Genomic DNA, 23,547 nt, shown 5'->3' with positions numbered 1-23,547 from the left:
TATTATTTAACCACTCAAGTCAGTTCAAATCAAATTCTTATTTACAATGACGGCCTACCCCGGCCAAACCTTACCCCGGCCAAACCCTAACCCAGACGACCCTGGGCCAATTGTGCACCGCTCTATGGGCCTCCCAATCACGGCCGGATGTGATACAGCCTGGAATCAAACCAGGGTCTGTAGTGATGCCTCTAGCACTGAGATGCAGTGCCTTTGACCGCTGCCCCACTCAGGAGCTTCTCAACTATTTTGATGAAGGTCCCCGGTCCCCCTTCTGACCTTCTTCAATGGGTTTTGAGAAGGAGGCAAGAAGAGAGGATGCAAAAAAAAATCAAGGAAAGATTAATTGAATTTCCCAAACTGGTTCTGGCCTGTGAAGAGCTTTACAGCTTCACAAAACAGATAACACTACAACATTCTGCCCACACACCACTGTACTAGAACTACAAATTAGCTTAGACGCTCGCTTTGGCTTTTACTCAAGACTTTGAACAACAACTAGAACAGCACTCAGACAGAACATGCACAATAAGACCGGTCATGATTTGGAGAGTATTGTCATATTAATTGTTAATGGACTACCTCATAAGCTAAGATTCAGCACCCCATTTAGAAAATGAACTTTTCCGTGAGCATATCGCATGCACTTTAATCAACTCAAGACCTTTCACTCCAATGAGACAGAGAGTAGAGGTGGGGGAGAATAAAGGAACAGAAGACAAGTGATGCTAAAATGAACATTTATAATGACTCTTTGTTGCTGTTGCTGTCGCAAAAATAATCTTTAAAAAACAATTCAATATATTAACACTGAAATGCTGACTTCACTGGTAGTCCACGAGTCATCAAACACAACTCACCGATTTTTTTTTTTTTTTTACAAACACAATACTACAGTTACATTAAATAGTCATTACCCTTAAATCTATTAATGAATGATGCTCAGATAAACTGATAATAAAAATACACTTTCATTCCCTTTTGATAGTTGCTGTTGTCATTGATCAACAGTGTAATGTTGTAAAATTAACTGCTTCTGAGATGTTTCACTGAGGAAAGCAGGAAATTGACTGGCAGCATAGAACATAGTGACATGTCAAGTCAAATGTCAAACAATTAAGTGTTTTGGGGGGGATATGGGATTGGGAAGTGAACCATCCCATTGCTACCACAGCTTCAGTGTGTAGGCTGGCTGGCTTTTGGCTCAGTGCCGATTCCATTTGGCACCCGTATTGGCAAATATCTCAATAAAAGGCTCTCACCCGTACTTCACTGACATGGCACAAGGAAATACAATATTGCCCTTTTATCTTTAAGATTGAGACTGTATCTTTAAGATTGAGACTGTCTCTTTAAGATTGAGACTGTGTCTGTGTAAAGGCATCGAAGCAAATGCTTCAGTCAAAGGACAAGTGAGGCCTGGACTTTGAAATGGTATCTTCTCTGTCTCAATATAGACACCAGAGTCATTCCAATTGACCCAACTTTTTTAAGTTTAGGATAACATATTACATATGCTGACAGTCCATTTCTTAAGATGGAAAAACATTTTTTTTTGCAAAATTAAAATGAAAAACTAACCCAAAATAATATTTACAATGGAGCCGAAGAGGTGTGCAGGGCATTGTCATGCTTTTTTCAGACAAGATTTGTTAGCTTCAACCCTGCAGAATTGTCCGGATGACAAGAAAACAAGAAAACAATTAAAACCAAATGAAAATTCATACAGTTGTAGTCTCAGCAAATTTTGGCAATAAATCTGGGGTCAAAATAATCCAAACACGCAGATGAGCACGCAAAGGGTGGACAAGGTCAACTTAGTTCATGGGAGGGTCAAAGATAAGAGATGGCGTCGTGGCTGGTTGGTAAAAATACTGTCTTTCTCCCACTATTCAGAGGAATGGGCTCAGAATCATTTTCCATTCAATGGTTGAATACAATGACAGGTGCCAGACACAACGGCACACATAATCATAATGTCATGTAGGCTGAAAAGATGATGGAGAGAGTTGAGGACAAGAGGGGGCAAGCAGCCTTAACCGGCTTAGTCCTGTCTGATAGTTCGATAGAATCCCCCTTAGGAAGATCCTGGAGGGTCAGATGCATGTCCAGACTACATCATATTTAAAACAACTGAAGGTTTGGAATGGTGTTGACTTAGTTTGGCACTCAGTAGTGGAGGGGTTAGAAGGGTGGTGGGGGTTAGTAGCAGTGCATGGCAGAAGGAGGAGACAGAAAGTCATAGCATGCAGTGGTAAAGTAGTTTTAGGTTACACAGGGTTCTTACGGGTTGAGTTGTCCAATCCACCAACACTGACAGCGGTATGACCGAGGCAATCAAATTTTGCTGGTGCTGTATTTGTCTCCCATCTAAAATTATATCAGCAAGACCTTGGGATTGCATTCTGTAACGTAACAAACATGTACTCTCTGATAACACCACATAGAGACATTGTATGAGGTTTACCGTGCTTTCAATGCCAATTTGTTCATAAAAATACTTCCGCCCTCTAGACTTCAAGGCAGCAGAATGCAACATGACAAGATGGAACAGCTCCACTCTAAATTCCCTCTCCCTCTTTTAAAGAAGATTCGCTCATTGTGATCTACACAAATATTTTCAAAAGGAAATGGATAAACCATATTATGTGGACTCGGGTGCCACCTTTTCAGAGAAGTCTGATAAACAGAGACCCAAAAAGATCAGAAAAAAAACCTCAAACAATATCAGAGCAACAGCAAAGAATGACAAAAACGGCTGAACGTTAACATGGTTTGCTTTGTTTCACATCCAATAACAGGAGATGGAATTTTGTAAAAAGGTATGACCCGTTGATCAGTAAAGTGCATTTATGCAACACCAAACAAACAGGACAATGTTGACAGTGAATCAGAAGTGTTGTTAAAACATATCTGGGTTATGACTATGGCCTACCTGACTATAGCTGAAATTGGTTCTCGACATAATATCTTAACTCTACATGTAGTTGAAATTCCAGCCCTGAATTCACATTAAAAGACTGATAAACATTCAACTGAAAAAAATGAGCAAATGGGATTACATTCATAGATTAGATTTGGGCATTCAAACTGTGGTACAAAAAATCTTTAAAAAATATTACACAGGTTTTGTGAGGTTTAACCTGATTTAAAAAATGCCTGGTATTCTAGAAAGCAAAACTCAAGAATAACACTGAATAACATTTTCGCGTTTGCTTGTTTCACATTTGTAATACTCCTTATGGTACCTTAAGAAAACAAAACCTGGTCTGTTAGAATATAAAGAGATGGACTGTATGAGAATTTGATCTGAAATGTGTTGTATTTGGGCCAACATGACAATAATGGGCTCCCTCCCAACTTACGACATGAAACATTTTAAATATGAGGTGATTTTAACTTAAGTGTTCTACAACTGACTGCATGCAACTTTATGTCTTTGAATGTTGCGAGAAAACCTCAATTTTTTTCCCATTTAGTTTTCTCCCACCAATTTTTCACTTTGATACCATGCAATAGAAGACGTGCAAAAAGATAACACCTAACTCCACGAAACACATTTTGTCTGATTGTTAATGACTATGTTATGAATGCTTATAACATGTTATGCTTAGTCCATGCTGGCCTATAGAGACATTTGTGAAAAACAGCAGTGCTTAAGCCACAGGTCAAACGAACACACAGGGGATGCATGGAGTGTAAAACAACATGGATCCATAAAAATCACAATCTTTATCTCTTACTCTATGTAGCTATGGGGTAAAACAATGCACAAAATAGTTATTTGTCCATCGTTTTCTGAAGTAATGTATACGATTATCTTTTATTAACTGAAAAACATTGTTTGATTGGCACTTGATCAGCACTTCTAAACAAGTTATTGATATCTAACATTTGATCGCACATCTACAATTTCAGAAGCTGCAGAGGTCTAGTTTGGCACAGGTACAATTATTACTGTTACTATCTTACCAATACTGTATAGTATTCTATACACCTCGTTTTACGCCCCTGTCTTTTAGAGCATGTTTCTTATCAACAGACCAGACATATTTTCAACTAAAATATTTTTTATATTTTACTTATCAAATAGCAGCATTTTCATAACTTACAAAAAGTACATGTAAACCTATTCATTCAAAATCTTAGTAATTTCAAAGGTTCATACAATAGACATAATAAAAACACAAAACAGGACAACATGCTACTATATTGCTTCCAATATTCTTTAAATTTTTCTTACGGTCAAACTAAATCATCAATAACAGAAATATGAACGCCACCTGTCGATGATGAGTCATCGTAATGCACAAACAAATCGCAAAGCTAATCTTAATCAGGGTTAGTTGGCACTCTTTATCATCCACACAAAGATAACATAGAGTTTCACATTGTATTGACGACGCTGGACTGCATTTGGACTACAAACTAGAATAGCTACAATTAAGTACATATAGATCATGTTGACATGACATATTCCACAGAAATGAATTTCTAGTCATTTTTCAGATAAGAGGATATGCATAAAGGATGTCACTGTTTCAGCATGAGGTCACGAACGAGTTCCCACCTTTCTCTCTCTCTCTCATTTACTTTTTTTTAATAAACTCCTGCTTTCTTTTGTTATGAGGCTGAAATAGAAGCTCTGTTTGGTCAACCAACAGACATTTTCTCATTCAACCAAGATTCGCCTTCCTATTTTGCTTTCCCTTCCCCTAGGTCATAGATCACGGTGTAAGCCTGTCTAAATCCTACTTGTTCTTCTTTTAGTGGGGAATTTGATACCGAAGTTTGAACCAATGTTGCTGGTTGGTCTTGTGGGTTGTCACAGTTTGGAGGCAGGTGATATCTGTGCATTTTTGACTGGTGAACTCTATGGGCTGTGAAAATATTTGCATACCCTTATGACCTATAGTGCATAACTCCTATCAATCACTTCGGCACTCCCTGCAACTCCCAGACGTCAGCGCCTATGAGTAGACAAGACAGAAAGAAGGAGAGAGAAGGGAGCAGTGCAGAGGAGAGAGAAAAGGTAATCTCTATATAGGAGGACTTTAAAATAGACCAAAAAGAGCATATGTAGGGTGGGGAAATGTCTAAAGAAAGAGGAGGAAAAGTAATGAATGGAGAGATAGGAGTTGGTACAGTGTACAGATCAGACAGCTCTGGAGTAGTCTCTCTCTAAACCAAGCGTAGTTGCATTGCTTCTATTGTTAAATCCACCTTGATTTGTGCTTGTATTTTAAATCAGCATTCAAATGTTGTGAGGTTAGGGCTAAAATATGAAGGTTTTGAACCCCACAGGTGAAAGAAGTTACAGATATTTTAACTGGAGTGCCATTTCATTTCAAGTAACTAGTGTGCCGTTGACTACTATTAAAAGTCACAGCACATCCCGTCAGAAATACAATGAAAGAGAAACGTGTATTCAGTGAGTCAAGGTAATGGGGCTCGTGGCTGGTGCCATGCGGAGCGCTCAAACATAGAGTTGTTAGTAAGGTGGGGTAAAGGTCCATTCTTTCTCAAGAAGGAGCCTCGTCATTTCACTGAAAAGGGAGTGCTGCTGTTTCTTTCTCTGACACTATCGTTCCCGGTCCTGTATTATTGGAAGCCGATCCCAGAGCTCTGGTTACATAAGTCTATGGATACATTTGTGAAATGGAAAAGAGGGTCAGAATAGGATACGGGGACTGCAATGCAGAAAAATAAATGTCATAGGAGTCATTTGGGTTAATAAAAGGGTCAATGCTATCCGGGATCCTTGGGATGTCCCTACCCTAACCCCTACACTTACCTTAACCCTTACCTTAACCCTTACCTTAACCCTTACCTTAACCCGTACCTTAACCATTTTTCATTTAAACTTCAATGGGTTAGGGACATGCCAAGGATCACGGATAACACATACCTTAATAAAAGACACTATGGTTGACTGATGACTCTGGACTGATCAGTAGAAAAAACGTCCAGTAGCAGCTCTCTGTTGTGCAATATTATTGGTAAACCAAAATATCTCCAAGACATCACATTGTGGATGTTCTTGTGGAACTGTTCCTTATCTCGCTGCTCAGCTGGCTTTGCTCTAGAACAGGGATGGGCAACTCCAGTCCTCTGGGGCCTGATTGGTGTCACAATTCTGTCCCAGCTAACACACCTGACTCCAATAATCAACTAATCGTGATCTTCAGTTTACAATGTAATTAGTTTTATCAGCTGTGTTTGCTAGGGATGGAACATGCTCTAGAACATGCGATGTAAGTGCACCAGCTGTAGGCCTATATCCTGGATATGTACTTCAAAATATGATCCCTTGGCTCAAGAAGGGACAGACACACTTTGCGTTGTGTCTTTGTTGTGTCTCACAGTGCAGTCATAAGAGACCCAGTGTACTCGGATGAAAACCAATGGATAGCAGCGCAGAAGCAAGCAAGGTTAATCTTTGTGTTTGAGAATGTTCTAGAAGACAATTACCCTCCCTGCGTTTTTGCCAAACAATTATCCTTACAGAATGTCAGATAAATGTTTGGGCAACGCATTATGCACTACTGCCAATGTAAGCTAGCGTCAATGTCTGCTTTAGGCAAGATAACAGGTTGGACTAACCACCTGCATTAACTGCTTGACTCCATATTGGTATTGACTCTGGTTGAGAAAAATGGTTCACAGAAAACGCCAAATGTTTCATGGTGAGTCAATTTCTTTCTCATTAGTGTCTCTCTTGACTACCAGCCATTCTGATATAAAGCAATCATCTCCTAGCTCACAGATAACGTTCAATACTGCATTTCTTAACAAGACTGCTTTGTGGTGCTTTGTTCCCTTCAGGACTCTTCCGGTTAGATTCTTCAAACGAAAAGGTAATGTAAGATACCAAGCTGTGTATAGTGCTGTCTTCCCTCTCGGGTATGATGCTCCGTCCCATGGGGGGTTATTCAAATTTCTACATAGGAGCATGTCCCAAGGCGCAATATCGGCTGGCGAACTCAAAGTACCGGGCTAATTCATGACAATAGGATAAAAATCATTTTTTAATCAGTAACTAACTACGTTATCTAAACTGTCCACGGTGGTACAAGATACAGTTTGCCATGGCAGCTGAAGGAGAACTAGCGGGGTCAAATATTAAGACTGACCTTCAACATAGCATTAAATCCAGTCTTCGCTTACAAAGGCAGAACTAGATCCCTTAAACTACAGATAAGGGAACAATGCTTGGCATCTTACAATCAAGGAGAGGGAGAGCAATCTCCAAAGGGATTTTCAATTTAGGTGATACAGGTAATTTAGGCCTAGAGATCTGTAGTTATGTTTTCGTAGCACCAAAAGTGGTGTGTATGTGGGTGGCGGTAAACATGTATGAATGTGTGTCTGTTCCTGTGTATGTGTACATTCCTGCGTGTCTCTATCCTCTCACATTGAACATTTGACCCCTGATCTACACTAGTCCTGTGCAGTTCTGGGTGAAAACTATACATATCTGTCACTGCAACTCAAAATGTGATCCTCGTTAATAACAAAATAACAATAATAATGTCTTTACATTCATATCAACCCGAATTCACAGGTTTAAATAATCTATATGTGTTTGAATGAGACCATATTTCAATAAATAATTGAGGAAAATAAAAAGGATAACAACCGAATTGTTAAAACCTCAATTTTGATATGAACCATACAGTGGCATGTCATTAATATTCTGATATCCATTAAGAATTTAGATTAAAATGGTTGCCAAATGGTATTGGATGACCTCTGGTGCTCGTCATTTTACCTCTCTCATGTAAACAAGGCCTTTTGCTTTGTTCACATGGAGCAAGGTTAACATCAAAGCAAAAAGGCATGAGCAAAACGCTATCTCTGCTCTTTAAGCCTGTCCGGAACCTCAACTCACCGGGAGCGGAGATCTACAACTGAAGCTGAAAAATCAACACAGCCAAAGAAAAGAAAATCGGAAGAGAACGAAATCCAAAACAAACCCAGCTGTGAGGTTTTTGAAGGGGGTGAAATCGTGTGGACTCACCCCTGACTCTGCTGCTTGGCAGTGGACCAGTTCAGCTTTACTCGTCATCAAAAGGACTCGACACCACTTTTAAAAAACATCACAACCTCAGTCCTAAAAACACAATCACATATCACACACACGTATCCCGGTTTTCTCTCTGCCTCACCTCCTTCTTTGTCACCTTCTCTTTTTAATACTGAAATATTGAATGGATATTTGGACGTTTTTTTCCCCTCTCCGTGACCCTTGATTCCCTTTCTTTTTTCTGTCTCCATCTTTCCTTTATTACATCCTTTTTCCCCCATTTAGCCCACCTTCTGTGGGTTGGTGGCACGCACACCCTGCTCATACGTGATCCTCTGGCTGATCAGATACTGGGCAGCTTGCGTTGCCGCGGGTGACCCTGTTATGGTAACTTTACGGTTCCGCGTGCCAGGTATGAACTCTCCCTTTTTGGAGATCTGGATGCGAGCTCCCGTCAGCTCCTGGTACTCAACCAGCGTTTTCCCGCCTTTCCCCAGGATGGCGCCCACCAGATTCTCGGGCACAGCAATCTCCACCACGTCCTTGGCCCCTTCTCCCAGCTTCTCTGCAGCCAGCAGGGAGGAAGCCATCAGTGGGGACGAGGCATTCAGGTAGCCGTTGGAGGCCCCCGTGGCGGCGGCCAGCGAGCCCAGGGAGAAGCCCCCCAGGCCAACAGCAGGATGGCCGGAGCCAGAGGCATCGCTGGCATAGGAGGCCAGGAGGTTAGCGGCAGCAGCAGCAGCTGGGTTAGCACTAGCAGCCACGGCGGCCAGGACCCCGGAGGCAGCGGCGGGGTTGAGGCCCAGGCCCAGGGTGTTGGTGTTGTAGCCATAGCTGGCCAGTGTGTTGAGGGCCGAGGTGATGGCCAGCAGGTCATTGCCAGAGAAGCTGGACATGGTTCCCGGGAAGCCACCCATTCCTGCCAGGCCGGCCTGGCCTAGAAGGCTGGAGGCAGTGGCAGCAGCCGCAGCGGCGTTGGGAAGGACCTCAGCCGAGTTGGCGTAGGGGGAACCGGTGGGGTTGGAGTTGGCCACGGGGCCTGAGATGTTGGAGTAGCTGATGTTGAGGCAGCTGCTGCTCTGAGGGTCCTCCTGGATCTTCTGCACGATGATCTCCACGGCTTTACGGTTCTGCTCGGGCTCCCCGCTGATCGTGACCACGCGCTCCTGCAGGTTGATGCCTTCAGGCTTCTGGGACAGCTGAACCCAGGCACCCGACTGCTCCATCACCGCCTTGACTGTGGCCCCGCCCTTACCGATGATCAGCCCAGCCGTGCTGTTGGGCACTATTAACTTAGCCTGCAAAGGAATAGTGGGAGCCAGAGAGGAGGGAGGGAGAGAGGCAGAAAGAGAGATTGAAAAGTAGGAAAGAGAGAGAGAGAACGAGAGAAAGATATCGCTCACTGAGTCATTCTACTATCCCAGCCCTCTGCTTTACTCAGCGATGTGTTAATCCCAGGGGTTAAGGCTGCAGCTGCCGTCCAGCTCTGTGGCACTGTTGAGGACCTAGCGGGCAGACGGCCGGTAAAAATAACCCCATGCTCTCACATTTTCCTGACCCTGCCAGGGCTCAGGTTGTGGGGCAGATGCCCCTGTGAAACAAAGTGTGACTGTGTTCTTGCCATGTGCTGACCACGTGCCCTTATGACTCTGCATGTCTACACTATTGACATGTCAGACAGATCATCGTAGGTAGGGAGGTAACATGCTTTGATCGGTCGTGTTCTATATCTGATAGGTCATTGTCCATGCTATGGTTATGTTAAGTATGGTGGTCGATCATACCCTGACTACACCATTCGCCTCGCGTGAGCGAGCATTGCAAAATACATTTTGAAATCTATATTATTGCGCGCACACACACTGCTCGCACGTGTCAACGAGAGTCTGCGTTGCCAAGGGCTAAAATAGAAGTCAGTTCAGCAAGCTAGCTAAATAGGACAAATTAGCTAGCAAGTGCAAGCTAGCTCGCTAAATTGCCATGAATGTTTAATGCTTTTCGACCTGTCCACAAACGAATGTAATTGGTTCAGAGTTTGTTTTGATATTTTAACCTGCGTGTCCTGATCGTGTTTGGTGTGGGGGGAGAAAATAAATGTATGCACGATGTCTCGCGTGCGCAGCCGGTTTGGGTTCCGTGTCAGGGTTGGCTGACTGTAATGGACCCGTCTCTCACCTGTTTGACGCGATCGGGGTTGACAGTGGTCTGTGGTTGCAGTATGCTGACTGGCTCTGTTTTCTGGGCGCTCTGGGGCATCTCGCGGACTTTCTCCGCGATGAAGCTGTGGACACCATTTAGCGCCTCGACCGTACCCTGTATCAGACACACCCGCTCTGTGGTTCCTGTGGGGATAGAACAAAAAAGAAACATCACAGTGTATCAGTACTACCCACATGACAAAATACTACAGTTTACTATAGTATACTACAGTACTAAATCATTCTATAGTAAACTCTAGTATACTGTAGAATACTATACTACACACTGTAGTATACCTCAATAATGTGTATTCTTTTATTTTTATATTTTTTTCCTAGTTTTATTAGTCGTATGTATGGGATACATACGCATGTTATACGCATGGTATAAATCATCCAAGGAAATGCTTACTAACACTTTCTATAGAATGGTATAGTATACTGTAGAATGCTACTGTAAATACTACAGTATACAACAGACCACAAAAACATTACAGTAAATACCTAATTTGCATATACCCTGCCCATTCTCCTCCCATATCTCCCAATTTGTGCCACCCATAAGTGAGAAACTGACATGCCAAGTATAGACCATATATTGTGTTCCCTACAAGTTATAGAAAAGAGTAAAAGCTCTAAACTGTCCGATCTGACTCCAGTCTTACCAACCTACAGTTTATGGAAAATGTGGTTTCCTCAAAGACAAAGCCCTCATTGCTATGTCAAATATAATACATTTTTTTAAAAACACTATAGTAACGTCACAAAAACCCTAGAGTAAATACTACAGTACAGTGCCTTGCGAAAGTATTCGGCCCCCTTGAACTTTGCAACCTTTTGCCACATTTCAGGCTTCAAACATAAAGATATAAAACTGTATTTTTTTGTGAAGAATCAACAACAAGTGGGGCACAATCATGAAGTGGAACGACATTTATTGGATATTTCAAACTTTTTTAACAAATCAAAAACTGAAAAATTGGGCGTGCAAAATTATTCAGCCCCTTTACTTTCAGTGCAGCAAACTCTCTCCAGAAGTTCAGTGAGGATCTCTGAATGATCCAATGTTGACCTAAATGACTAATGATGATAAATACAATCCACCTGTGTGTAATCAAGTCTCCGTATAAATGCACCTGCACTGTGATAGTCTCAGAGGTCCGTTAAAAGCGCAGAGAGCATCATGAAGAACAAGGAACACACCAGGCAGGTCCGAGATACTGTTGTGAAGAAGTTTAAAGCAGGATTTGGATACAAAAAGATTTCCCAAGCTTTAAACATCCCAAGGAGCACTGTGCAAGCAATAATATTGAAATGGAAGGAGTATCAGACCACTGCAAATCTACCAAGACCTGGCCGTCCCTCTAAACTTTCAGCTCATACAAGGAGAAGACTGATCAGAGATGCAGCCAAGAGGCCCATGATCACTCTGGATGAACTGCCAGAGATCTACAGCTGGGGTGGGAGACTCTGTCCATAGGACAACAATCAGTCGTATATTGCACAAATCTGGCCTTTATGGAAGAGTGGCAAGAAGAAAGCCATTTCTTAAAGATATCCATAAAAAGTGTTGTTTAAAGTTTGCCACAAGACACCTGGGAGACACACCAAACATGTGGAAGAAGGTGCTCTGGTCAGATGAAACCAAAATTGAACTTTTTGGCAACAATGCAAAACGTTATGTTTGGCGTAAAAGCAACACAGCTGAACACACCATCCCCAATGTCAAACATGGTGGTGGCAGCATCATGGTTTGGGCCTGCTTTTCTTCAGCAGGGACAGGGAAGATGGTTAAAATTGATGGGAAGATGGATGGAGCCAAATACAGGACCATTCTGGAAGAAAACCTGATGGAGTCTGCAAAAGACCTGAGACTGGGACGGAGATTTGTCTTCCAACAAGACAATGATCCAAAACATAAAGCAAAATCTACAATGGAATGGTTCAAAAATAAACATATCCAGGTGTTAGAATGGCCAAGTCAAAGTCCAGACCTGAATCCAATCGAGAATCTGTGGAAAGAACTGAAAACTGCTGTTCACAAATGCTCTCCATCCAACCTCACTGAGCTCGAGCTGTTTTGCAAGGAGAAATGGGAAAAAAATTCAGTCTCTCGATGTGCAAAACTGATAGAGACATACCCCAAGCGACTTACAGCTGTAATCGCAGCAAAAGGTGGCGCTACAAAGTATTAACTTAAGGGGGCTGAATAATTTTGCACGCCCAATTTTTCAATTTTTGATTTGTTAAAAAAGTTTGAAATATCCAATAAATGTCGTTCCACTTCATGATTGTGTCCCACTTGTTGTTGATTCTTCACAAAAAAATACAGTTTTATATCTTTATGTTTGAAGCCTGAAATGTGGCAAAAGGTCACAAAGTTCAAGGGGGGCGAATACTTTCGCAAGGCACTGTATATGACAGTCTGCAAAAACACTACAATAAATATGACAATATTACTCTGCGTTGCATCGTGCCAAAGAACAGCCCTTAGCCATTGTATATTGGCCATATACCACATCCCCTCAGGCCTTATTGCTTAAATATACCACAGTTATGATGACAAATTACTTGTTTACTGTTGTAAGTATGTTGGTAACCAGTTTATAATAGCACCTCGGGGGTTTCTGGTATATGGCCAATATACCACGGCTAAGGTCTGTATCCAGGCACTCCGCATAGCGTATAAGAACAGCCTTTAGCCGTGGTATATTGGCCATATACCACACCTCCTAGGGCCTTATTGCTTAAGTATACTATAGTCTGCAAAAACACCACAGTAATTACTAGTATATACTACAATTTATTTCTTACAACAGTATTTATACTTTAGTAAGCTGTAAATACTACAGGGTACTACAGTCATGTCCACAAAACTACAGTAAATACAGTAAAGTCTGTAAAAACACTACAGTGAAAACTATAGTATATAACTATAGTATACTATAGTCTTTTTTTTAAGGGTTGGTAGTTTCTAGCCTAGCGGTTAAGAGCGTTGGGCCTGTTACGTTCCCCAGTTTCGGTGTTGTAGTTTGTATTTGAGTGTGTTTTCAGGAGATGGCTTCCTGAATTCTCCCCAAGCAGCTGATTGGTCGACTCCGTGGCTAATTGGAGAGCAGACCCCGCCCACTCGGCAGGATGCAGCCGTCACCAATTACCCATTTCTTCTGAAGCTATATAAAATCCAGTGTTCTGTTCAGGAGAGAGATCATTGCAGAGAGATTGATTGTATATCCTGAGATGATTGCTGAGAGAGGAGGCTGATAGTTGAGGGTTATATAGTGTTGGTTGTTTCTCAGAAAGCGATTTGGTATGTACTATGTTAGTTGTTGCTGAGGGAGCTGATTGGTTATGTCTGTTATGCGTTATAGGACACACTGTTTTTATTGTTGAAATTGTTTGTTATTCTGTTTCATTTGTTCCCAGGGGGGAAGGGGAAGGCACCTAGGGAGTGCTTAGGCAAGAGGCATACATATACCCGTAGTATATTCACTGTCTAGGCACACTAGGTAAGACCTGGGCGGACCAGCCCCTGTATTTTGGCTAGGGCACCAGGTGATGCTAAATTAGGTAAGTAGTGGTTAGGCAGATAGGAGAAGGGGCTTTAATAATGACTTTGTTTTGGTTCCGTCCAGCCCCTTTTCCCCATATTACCGTGTGAAGGAATACATTCCTAGCACCTACAGTCCATACCTTTTTCACTTCACGGAGAGATGAGTTGTAGCAGGGTGTTGCGTTCCCTCTTCATAGAGGTGTAATATAATGGGGTCTCATCCGGGATTCCATTAAACCCACCGGACCCTGCTGCTCTCTGTGATTGATGATTGAGGTGTGATGGTAGGTTGTGAATTTGGATGACTTGTTTAGTTAGTGTGTTCAGTAGACTGCATTGTACAAGATGGCTGCCTCAGCCATCTCCAAGTTTTTTGAAGCGCCCTCTATTGATTGTTTGGTGAGGTTGCGGAAAGTAGAACTTTTCGCTGTAGCTGACCATTATGGCCTCTTCGTCCCTGAGAAAGCCCAAAAGGCTGAGCTTATGGTGCTAGTCAGGGAGGGATTAGTGAGAGAACGAATTCTCTCATTGAAAGATGATGAGAGGGAGGCTTCAGGAGAGGAGATGGGTAGACCGTCCGATGCCAAGTCGGAGGACAGGGCGGAGGAAGGGGTTGCTCGTACCCCCTTTACATTGCCCCGATTTGTGAGGCTGGCCCGTTTAGAAATGCAGCAAAAAGATAAAGAGACACAGATGAATTTTGAATTTGAAATTAGGAAAATAGAAGCCGACAAAGGAGGTGAGGATCCGACGGCTAGAGCTAGACGCTGGCTCCAGTGCAACTCCACAAGCTGCTTATCATCAAGTCCACTTCGATGTGAGTTAAAATATTGCTTTAGTTCCTCCATTTCGAGAGTCGGAAGTTGATTCTTATTTCTCTGCGTTTGAGAATGTGGCCGCTGCGCTGCATTGGCCACTCGAGGTTTGACCGCTCCTGTTACAATGTAAATTGTCTGGGAAAGCCCAGGAAGTAGTAGCTGCTCTCTCCCTGGAAGACTGTTTACACTACGATACGGTTAAAACCACTGTGTTGCGGGCTTATGAGTTGGTGCCTGGAACTTATAGGCAGCGCTTCAGGAACTACAAGAAAACATCTCACCGTACGTTTGTTGAGTTTGCTAGGGACAAAGAGTCTCTGTTTAATCACTGGTGTTCAGCCAGTAAAGCTAACACCTTTGCTGATATTCGGGAGTTGATGCTGTTGGAGGACTTTAAAAGCAACCTCCCAGATAATTTTAAATGAACTACAATTCTATCTTCTGCTTCGGGTTGTTCAAATGTGCGAGTAAGGATGACAAGAGGCAGAGAATGTACCGTTTACTAGGAATTTATTCCTTCACACGGTAATATGGGGAAAGGGGGCTGGACGGAACCAAAGCAAAGAAAGTAAATGTCAAAGTCCCCCTCTCCTATCTAACCTGCCTACCCACTACCTATCTAACCTACCCTCTCCTATCTAACCTGCCTACCCACTACCTATCTAACCTACCCTCTCCTATCTAACCTACCCTCTCCTATCTAACCTGCCTACCCACTACCTATCTAACCTACCCTCTCCTATCTAACCTGCCTACCCACTACCTATCTAACCTGCCTACCCACTACCTATCTAACCTAACCTATCCTATCTAACCTGCCTACCCACTACCTATCTAACCTGCCTACCCACTACCTATCTAACCTACCCTCTCCTATCTAACCTGCCTACCCACTACCTATCTAACTTACCTACCCACTACCTATCTAACTTACCCTCTCCTATCTAACCTGCCTAACCACTACCTATCTAACTTACCCTCTCCTATCTAACCTGCCTACCCACTACCTATCTAACTTACCCTCTCCTATCTAACCTGCCTACCCACTACCTATCTAACTTACCCTCTCCTATCTAACCTGCCTACCCACTACCTATCTAACTTACCCTCTCCTATCTAACTTACTTTCTCCTATCTAATCTGCCTACCCACTACCTATCTAACCTGCCTACCCACTACCTATCTAACCTACCCTCTCCTATCTAACCTGCCTACCCACTACCTATCTAACTTACCCTCTCCTATCTAACCTGCCTAACCACTACCTATCTAACTTACCCTCTCCTATCTAACCTGCCTACCCACTACCTATCTAACTTACCCTCTCCTATCTAACCTGCCTACCCACTACCTATCTAACCTACCCTCTCCTATCTAACCTGCCTACCCACTACCTATCTAACTTACCCTCTCCTATCTAACTTACTTTCTCCTATCTAATCTGCCTACCCACTACCTATCTAACCTGCCTACCCACTACCTATCTAACCTACCCTCTCCTATCTAACCTGCCTACCCACTACCTATCTAACCTACCCTCTCCTATCTAACCTGCCTACCCACTACCTATCTAACTTACCCTCTCCTATCTAACCTGCCTACCCACTACCTATCTAACTTAGCACCACCTGGTGCGCTAACCAAAATACAAGGGGGTGGTCCACCCAGGTCTAGTGTGCCTAGACAGTGAATATACTACGGGTATATGTATGCCCGCGGGCCTCTTGCCTAAGCACTCCCTAGGTGCCTTCCCCTTCCCCCCTGGGAACCGAAAGGTCGCTGGTTCGAATCTCTGAGCCGGCAAGGTGGAAAAATCAGCCGTTCTGCCCTTGAGCAAGGCAGTTAATCCCCAACAGCAACTGCTCCCCGGGTGCCGTGGACGTCGATTAAGGCAGCCACCACACCTCTCAGATTCAGAGGGGTTGGGCTAGATGTGGAAGACACATTTGGGTTGAATGCATTAAGTTGTGCAACTGACTAAGTTTTCCCTTACTACGGCATCACAGTCTTGTGAGAACGTAGATTATTGTGCCTTGGGGTCAGCGTCTGCTGTGGTTGTAGCATATCACTTACAAGAGGCTTACTTGTTCAATTTAACAAACAGGATTTCTTGGATGAAACATGTTTTTGCCAAGGATCTATTTGACAAAAAGTATTGTTGCAAAGCAACCCCATTTATAACTGAATAGCTACTTATGCAGTGACTATTTGCAGAAAAAAAATAATGCTTGAGTTTTGATAAGTTTCGTTACACAGTGGTGCTAACAGCCAACCTATCCAATAATACTCGACCCCCATATAGGAGCTAAAAAACAGAGCAGCTGAATGAGAAGCTCGGGTAACAAACCACTGGGGGGACAAAGGATTCCTCCTAGATGATGTAACTCTTCCAGGGCCCTGAAATTCTGGGCCTATCCTCGCCCCCCTACCTCGTGAATAGACTCCACACATCCTTCCCTCGTTGAGGCATCTTTCTACACCCCCTTTGTCGGCCCTACCGGAATTCTGTTGCCATGGTTAAGGAGCTGCGCCGTAGGAACAGGTGATGCAATCGCATGTCCTTTCTACAGCCTGCATCTTCTCTTCCTTTGACTGTTTATCTTTCTTTCTCTTACTCCCCTTGCTCTCTTTCTTTCATTCCTTTGCACATTTAAATACTTCTATGCCCACATTATTCATTCAATCTCACACCACCAGCCTTACAATAAACACTACATTGTGTTATGTCTATCAAAACACAAATACAAATGAATTAATCAAATCGTGAAATGACAGCAATCGGATCAAATCCAACAATCCAATAAGTGAAACATTTCTTCAATGCTAGTGACAACTAAGAGTCATCCAAACGTTTTAACTCAGGGGAGTACCCTCCTATAAGGAAGACCTGCTGATTGAGACTGGCCTGTTAGTTTTGTGGGCGACACTGCTCCACTCAAGCCAGCCAGGGCTTTTGTGTTCCTTTCCTTTTAATGTGATTCCATCTCCCCTTACAGGACTGGGTGATACACATCTGCCCCTAGAAGCACCTGTTGACATTCAGGAAATATCCATCAAGAGTTATCAAAACACACAGCCCACAAAGTCTGGGGACGGTCCAGGATCTCACTCGATCTCAATCCAACTCCGAACCCTGACTGGTCGCCACTGTTCCCATTTTAGAGTCCAGAGCAAAGACATTCAACTTTATTGGCTTTCACTAGTTATGTTATGTAGTATGGACAGAGTATAGTCCGTATGGAGCTATTGTGCGTTTGTGTATACCTGTGCCTGAAAGTGCTGTCATGCATTCAAGACTGAGACTGATTAAGAACTACAATGGTTTCTTTCCAGGCAATTTGGGTGGGATTGAGGTTCTCTGGGAGCATGGTTTACTTGACAGCGTTATTAGGAGCAGCTATAATGCAGGTTCTGATGTGTGTAATACACATTTTAATAACCGTGTGTTTAATCTTAGAGGGAATTCTGGCACACAGGGCAGCAGTTCCTGAGGCAAAATGAAGAAGGTGCTTGAATCTGTAGTCCAGTTGCATCAGTCCAAAGCCTTACCCTGCAGATCTTTAACTGCAGAGGGCTATAAAGTGGTAACAACCACTTTATTTCACTCTGAATACTAAAAAGGCTGTCTTCAAAGCATTTCAATGAGGTTACTTAATTGTGCAACCTGCTTTTTATTATGGACAAAATGGACTGACTTGGTGTAGTTTTTCAGGGTGAGGTCAGTCTGTTTTTCAGCTAATCGAAAACATCAGCACCATATTCCTATGGTATATTACATCATATCAATTTTATCTGTTCATGGAGCACAGTGTGTAACTTTATATGCTAGCTGGGCTGATGGCCAGCTGCACAAAGCAGGGAGTCTGGATTTTTGGTTGTAAGATCTTTGCACCCTTACCAGGGACTCTCAGCTTCCTTTGCAGCTGCTGTGTACAGTATGAGTGAACAGTATGTTGTTTACATACGGGTGAAGAGTAATCTTGTCATGTAAGGTATCAGTAAGGATGCGATCGGATCACAAAAAGGGGTCTGGGGCTATTCTTTACTATTCTTTGCTATTCTTTCTGGGGCTATTCTTTACTTTACTAAACAAAACCCTGTAGAGACAACACGATGCCATCTAATCTGGATCAAACTTTTAAGAACAAATGCTATGAGAAAAACCGACTCGGGAGAGAGGGGAGGAGGAAACTTGGCATAGTGAGAGAGCATCTTGAGTACAGCTGGGGCAGGGTCACTTTCAGAGAGAGCGAGAGATTGTAAAAGGTTATTTCTGGGCCTGCCCTCCTGTCCCCTCCCCTCACACACAATCATGCATCATCCACACCCTTCACTAATCTCCAGTCATCTATCTCAGGCCGCCACAGCAGGGCCTAGTCGTACAGATCCCATTCCCATCGAGGCCTTCTCCCATTCATGATTTCATGTCTTACACTGGCAGATGGGAGACGGGAGCTGCTGGGATTGTTCTAACCGTGGCTATCACTATTGAGCGGATTGCTAGGGGAAATAGCTCTGTCTGTCTCCTTGTTGTGCTGTAGGAAGGGCAAGCCAGGGCAGCTGCAGTGTTACAGGTTAAGAGGTGATCTGTGCGTACTGGTATTAACATGACATGTCAGCACAGTCCTCTCATAGCTGAACACAGAATGGAGATTGAAGGAAAACTCATTGTAATGGTATAGCCTACCCTTTTCATTAAAAACACATGTTAAATCAAATATTGTGGCCTAATTTATGATGTGTTTACACTTAGTTCAGTAGGGAATAAATCACAAAAGGTAGAACAAAAATTAAGGTTATAAACTTGCGGTAACAAAAAATTACTTTCAATTGATTAGCTTTGTTTGTTGTCTTTTAATTCCTTGGGCAAATAACAGGTGTAAACTTTGTACAGGTGCAAATGCCTCGTATATTGAAGTTTCTGGAAGAGAAATTCTGGCCCATTGTGTGAGATGGTGTAGTAGTTTAATTCGCTGCCAGTACCATCTCCCTGAACTCTTCACTCATCGCAATAATGAGGAGGGGGAGGGGCAGAGCAGGTGGTGCCCCAACAACCCATCCACCACCCAGAGAGAGGAGGATACAAAAGCACAACTGCTTCAATGTGTGTTTTCTAGGTAGACAAAGAAAGTAGTGCTGATATGCAACAGTAAGCCATAACTAGAGTTTATTTTCAGCGTGTCATGGTTACCATCGATGAATCCAGTTTTTCAGATATTGCAGAAGTGGGGAGAAATTTCCATCTAAGAAATGGATACCCAAAAAATGTATTTTTTGTACTTCTATTCTTTGACAAGGTTCATTCATCTTTGCCAATGTTTAGTCAAGGTGCAGTATATCACACCTTCCGTTTAGCAGAAAATAGGCCATATTTGAGCCATATTGCCTTTTTGATTTCTGCAGGAAGTTTAATCCTTATTTTCTACATGTAGCTCATCTATAATTGGTTGCTTGAGGCAATCACAGAATTGACTAAAAGCCATATATTGTAAAAAGGAACAAAAGCCAGTACATGAATTCCTTTCCATTTATGCATCTGTATGGTACAGAAATGCGTTCAGTTTAACAATACCACAGTCCATTGTCTATGTGTTGAAAATAGGCGATCAGTACAAAATAAATAACATCATTTGGTTCAATTAGTTATAACAAAAGAGATCTGGACTTAATCAAAAGTGAGCCGCTGAACACCTGTTATTTTTCATCAGGTTGGAGCTTCCTTAGCCATGAAGGACAAACGCAGATACTTTTCTGTGGCTCGGGCATTTCTCTTCCGAGGACAAGATGCTTCAGCACCAAGCAGGGAGTGCAGTGACCTCCATCAGTGTGGGGTCATTGGGGAAAACATGAGCATTTTTTTCCCATGTTGACATGTTTTTTAACAAGGCCCTATTGGGCGACTAGTGCTTTCAGTGTACCTTACATGTCCTTGACATTAGACAATGTGCTCCCTCCATCTTGGAGTAAAATGGCAGCCAGGCAGCTAAGAGGGAAATTGATTAAATGCGGTCTTTACATTGTAGCAGAATGAAGAATGATAGTACTTCTGGGGAATACAGACTTTACACAGAAATGGGATCAGCTCCCTGCTAAGAGCGCAGCCAAACTGAAAGAGAAATTGCTTGCATCTTTAAATGATACTCCTGTGTCAATAGCAGCTGTATCATCTGCATGGGTCATTTGTCTGGGCACAAATACTGTGCATTTGGAAGGTTAGATCAAACTGGTTGGGCTCCCCAGTTGGAATTCAAACTGCAGCATAACCAATGAAAAACAGTCTTCTACTGAACTTGGATTCAGAGAGTGCCATGGGTTTGGTGCTCTTACTTGTGTGTAAGCCTTTTAGGGCTGTCCCCAACAACAAAAATTGTGGCTCTACCGAGAGTTGTCTTTCGACCAATATATTGTTCAAAATGTTAAAACATGTATTTAATAAAATAAACTATATGCACTGAGCTTGTCTGATGCTTTAAGCTCACTGTTTGATGAAATAATTTAGACACACTTATGACTCTAAAGGGATCCGACCGCAATTTAATTGATTGCGCTGGGCCAGGCTCAGACAGGGAGTGACTGTGTGACTAGCACCAGTTGTCTCGCTCTCCTCCCTGCTGCAGCGACCACCACAGAACATCAACAGTGTGTATAGTGTTGTCTCTCTCTCCTCCCTGCTGCAGCGACCACCACAGAACATCAACAGTGTGTATAGTGTTGTCTCTCTCTCCTCCCTGCTGCAGCGACCACCACAGAACATCAACAGTATGTTTAGTGTTGTCTCTCTCTCCTCCCTGCTGCAGCGACCACCACAGAACATCAACAGTGTGTATAGTGTTGTCTCTCTCTCCTCCCTGCTGCAGCGACCACCACAGAACATCAACAATGTGTATAGTGTTGTCTCCACCTCCTCCCTGCTGCAGCGACCACCACAGAACACCAACAGTGTGTATAGTGTTGTCTCGCTCTCCTCCCTGCTGCAGCGACCACCACAGAACATCAACAGTGTGTATAGTGTTGTCTCTCTCTCCTCCCTGCTGCAGCGACCACCACAGAACATCAACAGTGTGTATAGTGTTGTCTCTCTCTCCTCCCTGCTGCAGCGACCACCACAGAACATCAACAGTGTATAGTGTTGTCTCTCTCTCCTCCCTGCTGCAGCGACCACCACAGAACATCAACAGTGTGTATAGTGTTGTCTCTCTCTCCTCCCTGCTGCAGCGACCACCACAGAACATCAACAGTGTGTATAGTGTTGTCTCTCTCTCCTCCCTGCTGCAGTGACCACCACAGAACATCAACAGTGTGTATAGTGTGGTCTCTCTCTCCTCCCTGCTGCAGCGACCACCACAGAACATCAACAGTGTGTATAGTGTTGTCTCTCTCTCCTCCCTGCTGCAGCGACCACCACAGAACATCAACAGTGTGTATAGTGTTGTCTCTCTCTCCTCCCTGCTGCAGCGACCACCACAGAACATCAACAGTGTGTATAGTGTTGTCTCTCTCTCCTCCCTGCTGCAGCGACCACCACAGAACATCAACAGTGTGTATAGTGTTGTCTCTCTCTCCTCCCTGCTGCAGTGACCACCACAGAACATGAAGTGTTTATCTCGCTGTCCGTGTTGCTGAAGCTGCAACATAATTACAGCCATTTCTGACTGAAAAGTTCTGCTACCGAAATCCTTACTTTGTTTAGGAAAAACATTCCCTAATCCCTCAACCCTTGCTCTCTTTACTTGACACACGTATGCATCACATGCACGTGACCAATGGGGCCTGACCTATAGCATATCATAATCACATCAATAAATTGTTGATTTATTTTACGTAACATGTGACAGCAAAATGGATGCAGAGGACGTGAAAAAGACACTCAAAACAGAGGAATGTTTTACTGGTTGCTCAGGAAGTTGTGTGGGGGACATTTGACTTCGTTGTGGAAACTACTAGAGATCAAGAAAAATAAGGAAAGTAGGGAGCAAGTTCTGCGTGCATATTATGAGTGCCAAAAAGGTGCTGTTAGATTACAATATTATTTTTTTCAAACTATTTGGAACAGTGTAAACAACACTAAATACATTATAAGCTTACCTTTTTTGTAAAGACCTTATTACAGCAAGACTAAAAACAGTCCCATGCATTTGTGAATGCAATTGCCAACGTGGAACGGTTTATTTATAGTTTAGGCTAATTATTCAATGCTCCCTTTGTTATTTCATTTTAAAACTAAAATGCTTGATTGCATTTCAAATCATGAATGACTCATATGCTGTGTGATGACATGAACTAATTAATGATTGGTTGATACAGTAGCCTATAAATGTGTATATGTGTATGTGTATGTGTGTGTGTATATATATATATATATATATATATATATATATATATATATATATATATATATATATATAAAAACTAAGGAAGTTACGGTATTTAGACAGCTAAACAGGATGTGCTCTCAGGCCTACAGCTCCATGGTGGTTATACTAAGCCTACTAATGATAATGACATTGCTAATTATTATAATGATGATAATAATTGTAATAATAACAATAAGGAGGGTATAGGAGCGAGAGGCTGTTCTAACAAAATAAAGTGTAAACCCTTTATTACAGCATAGCAAAGATTAAAAACAGACATTTGTGAAATTGCTTTATCCGACATGTTGTGGTTGAATGAGGCTTGGAGCTCACAGAATCAGTACGCTATTAAACAAACACTCAAATAGGCAACAGAAGCAGAATCTGTCTTATTTCTGTAGAAAAATATGGATGATTTATAGTCAGGCACATTCAACAGTGAGGCTATTGATTATAGACCTAATTAAGATGGGGTTTCCTCTCTCCTTAATTTTCTTAGACAATTAAGTCAAGGGCTGTTTCCTCATCTCCTGACTCCGCTGGTGCTTCCGCCACATTGTTCTCAACACCAATATACTGGATAACTTTGCTATTATGC

The 23,547-nt window shown here is 42.7% G+C and overlaps 1 protein-coding gene across 2 annotated transcripts in view; it reads right to left on the bottom strand.

Annotated features, from left to right (window-relative positions):
• Positions 1–2,763: 2,763 nt before the first annotated feature.
• The window catches only part of LOC110533484 (RNA-binding protein Nova-1), a 29,249-nt gene continuing 8,465 nt past the window's right edge, over positions 2,764–23,547 (bottom strand). For both annotated transcript variants that reach the window (XM_021617739.3, XM_021617740.3), the window contains exons 3-4: positions 10,202–10,368; positions 2,764–9,324 (exon numbers count right to left, since the gene is read on the bottom strand). In XM_021617739.3, coding sequence (XP_021473414.1) covers positions 8,308–9,324; positions 10,202–10,368 — 1,184 coding nt within the window. In that variant the 3' untranslated portion in view covers positions 2,764–8,307. The remainder of the gene's footprint in view (positions 9,325–10,201; positions 10,369–23,547) is intronic.

This window comes from Oncorhynchus mykiss, chromosome 10 (assembly GCF_057628025.1).
Source record: "Oncorhynchus mykiss isolate SJ-2025 chromosome 10, ASM5762802v1, whole genome shotgun sequence".
NCBI classification, from domain to species: Eukaryota; Metazoa; Chordata; class Actinopteri; order Salmoniformes; family Salmonidae; genus Oncorhynchus; species Oncorhynchus mykiss.
This window is presented reverse-complemented; position numbering and strand designations above follow the sequence as displayed.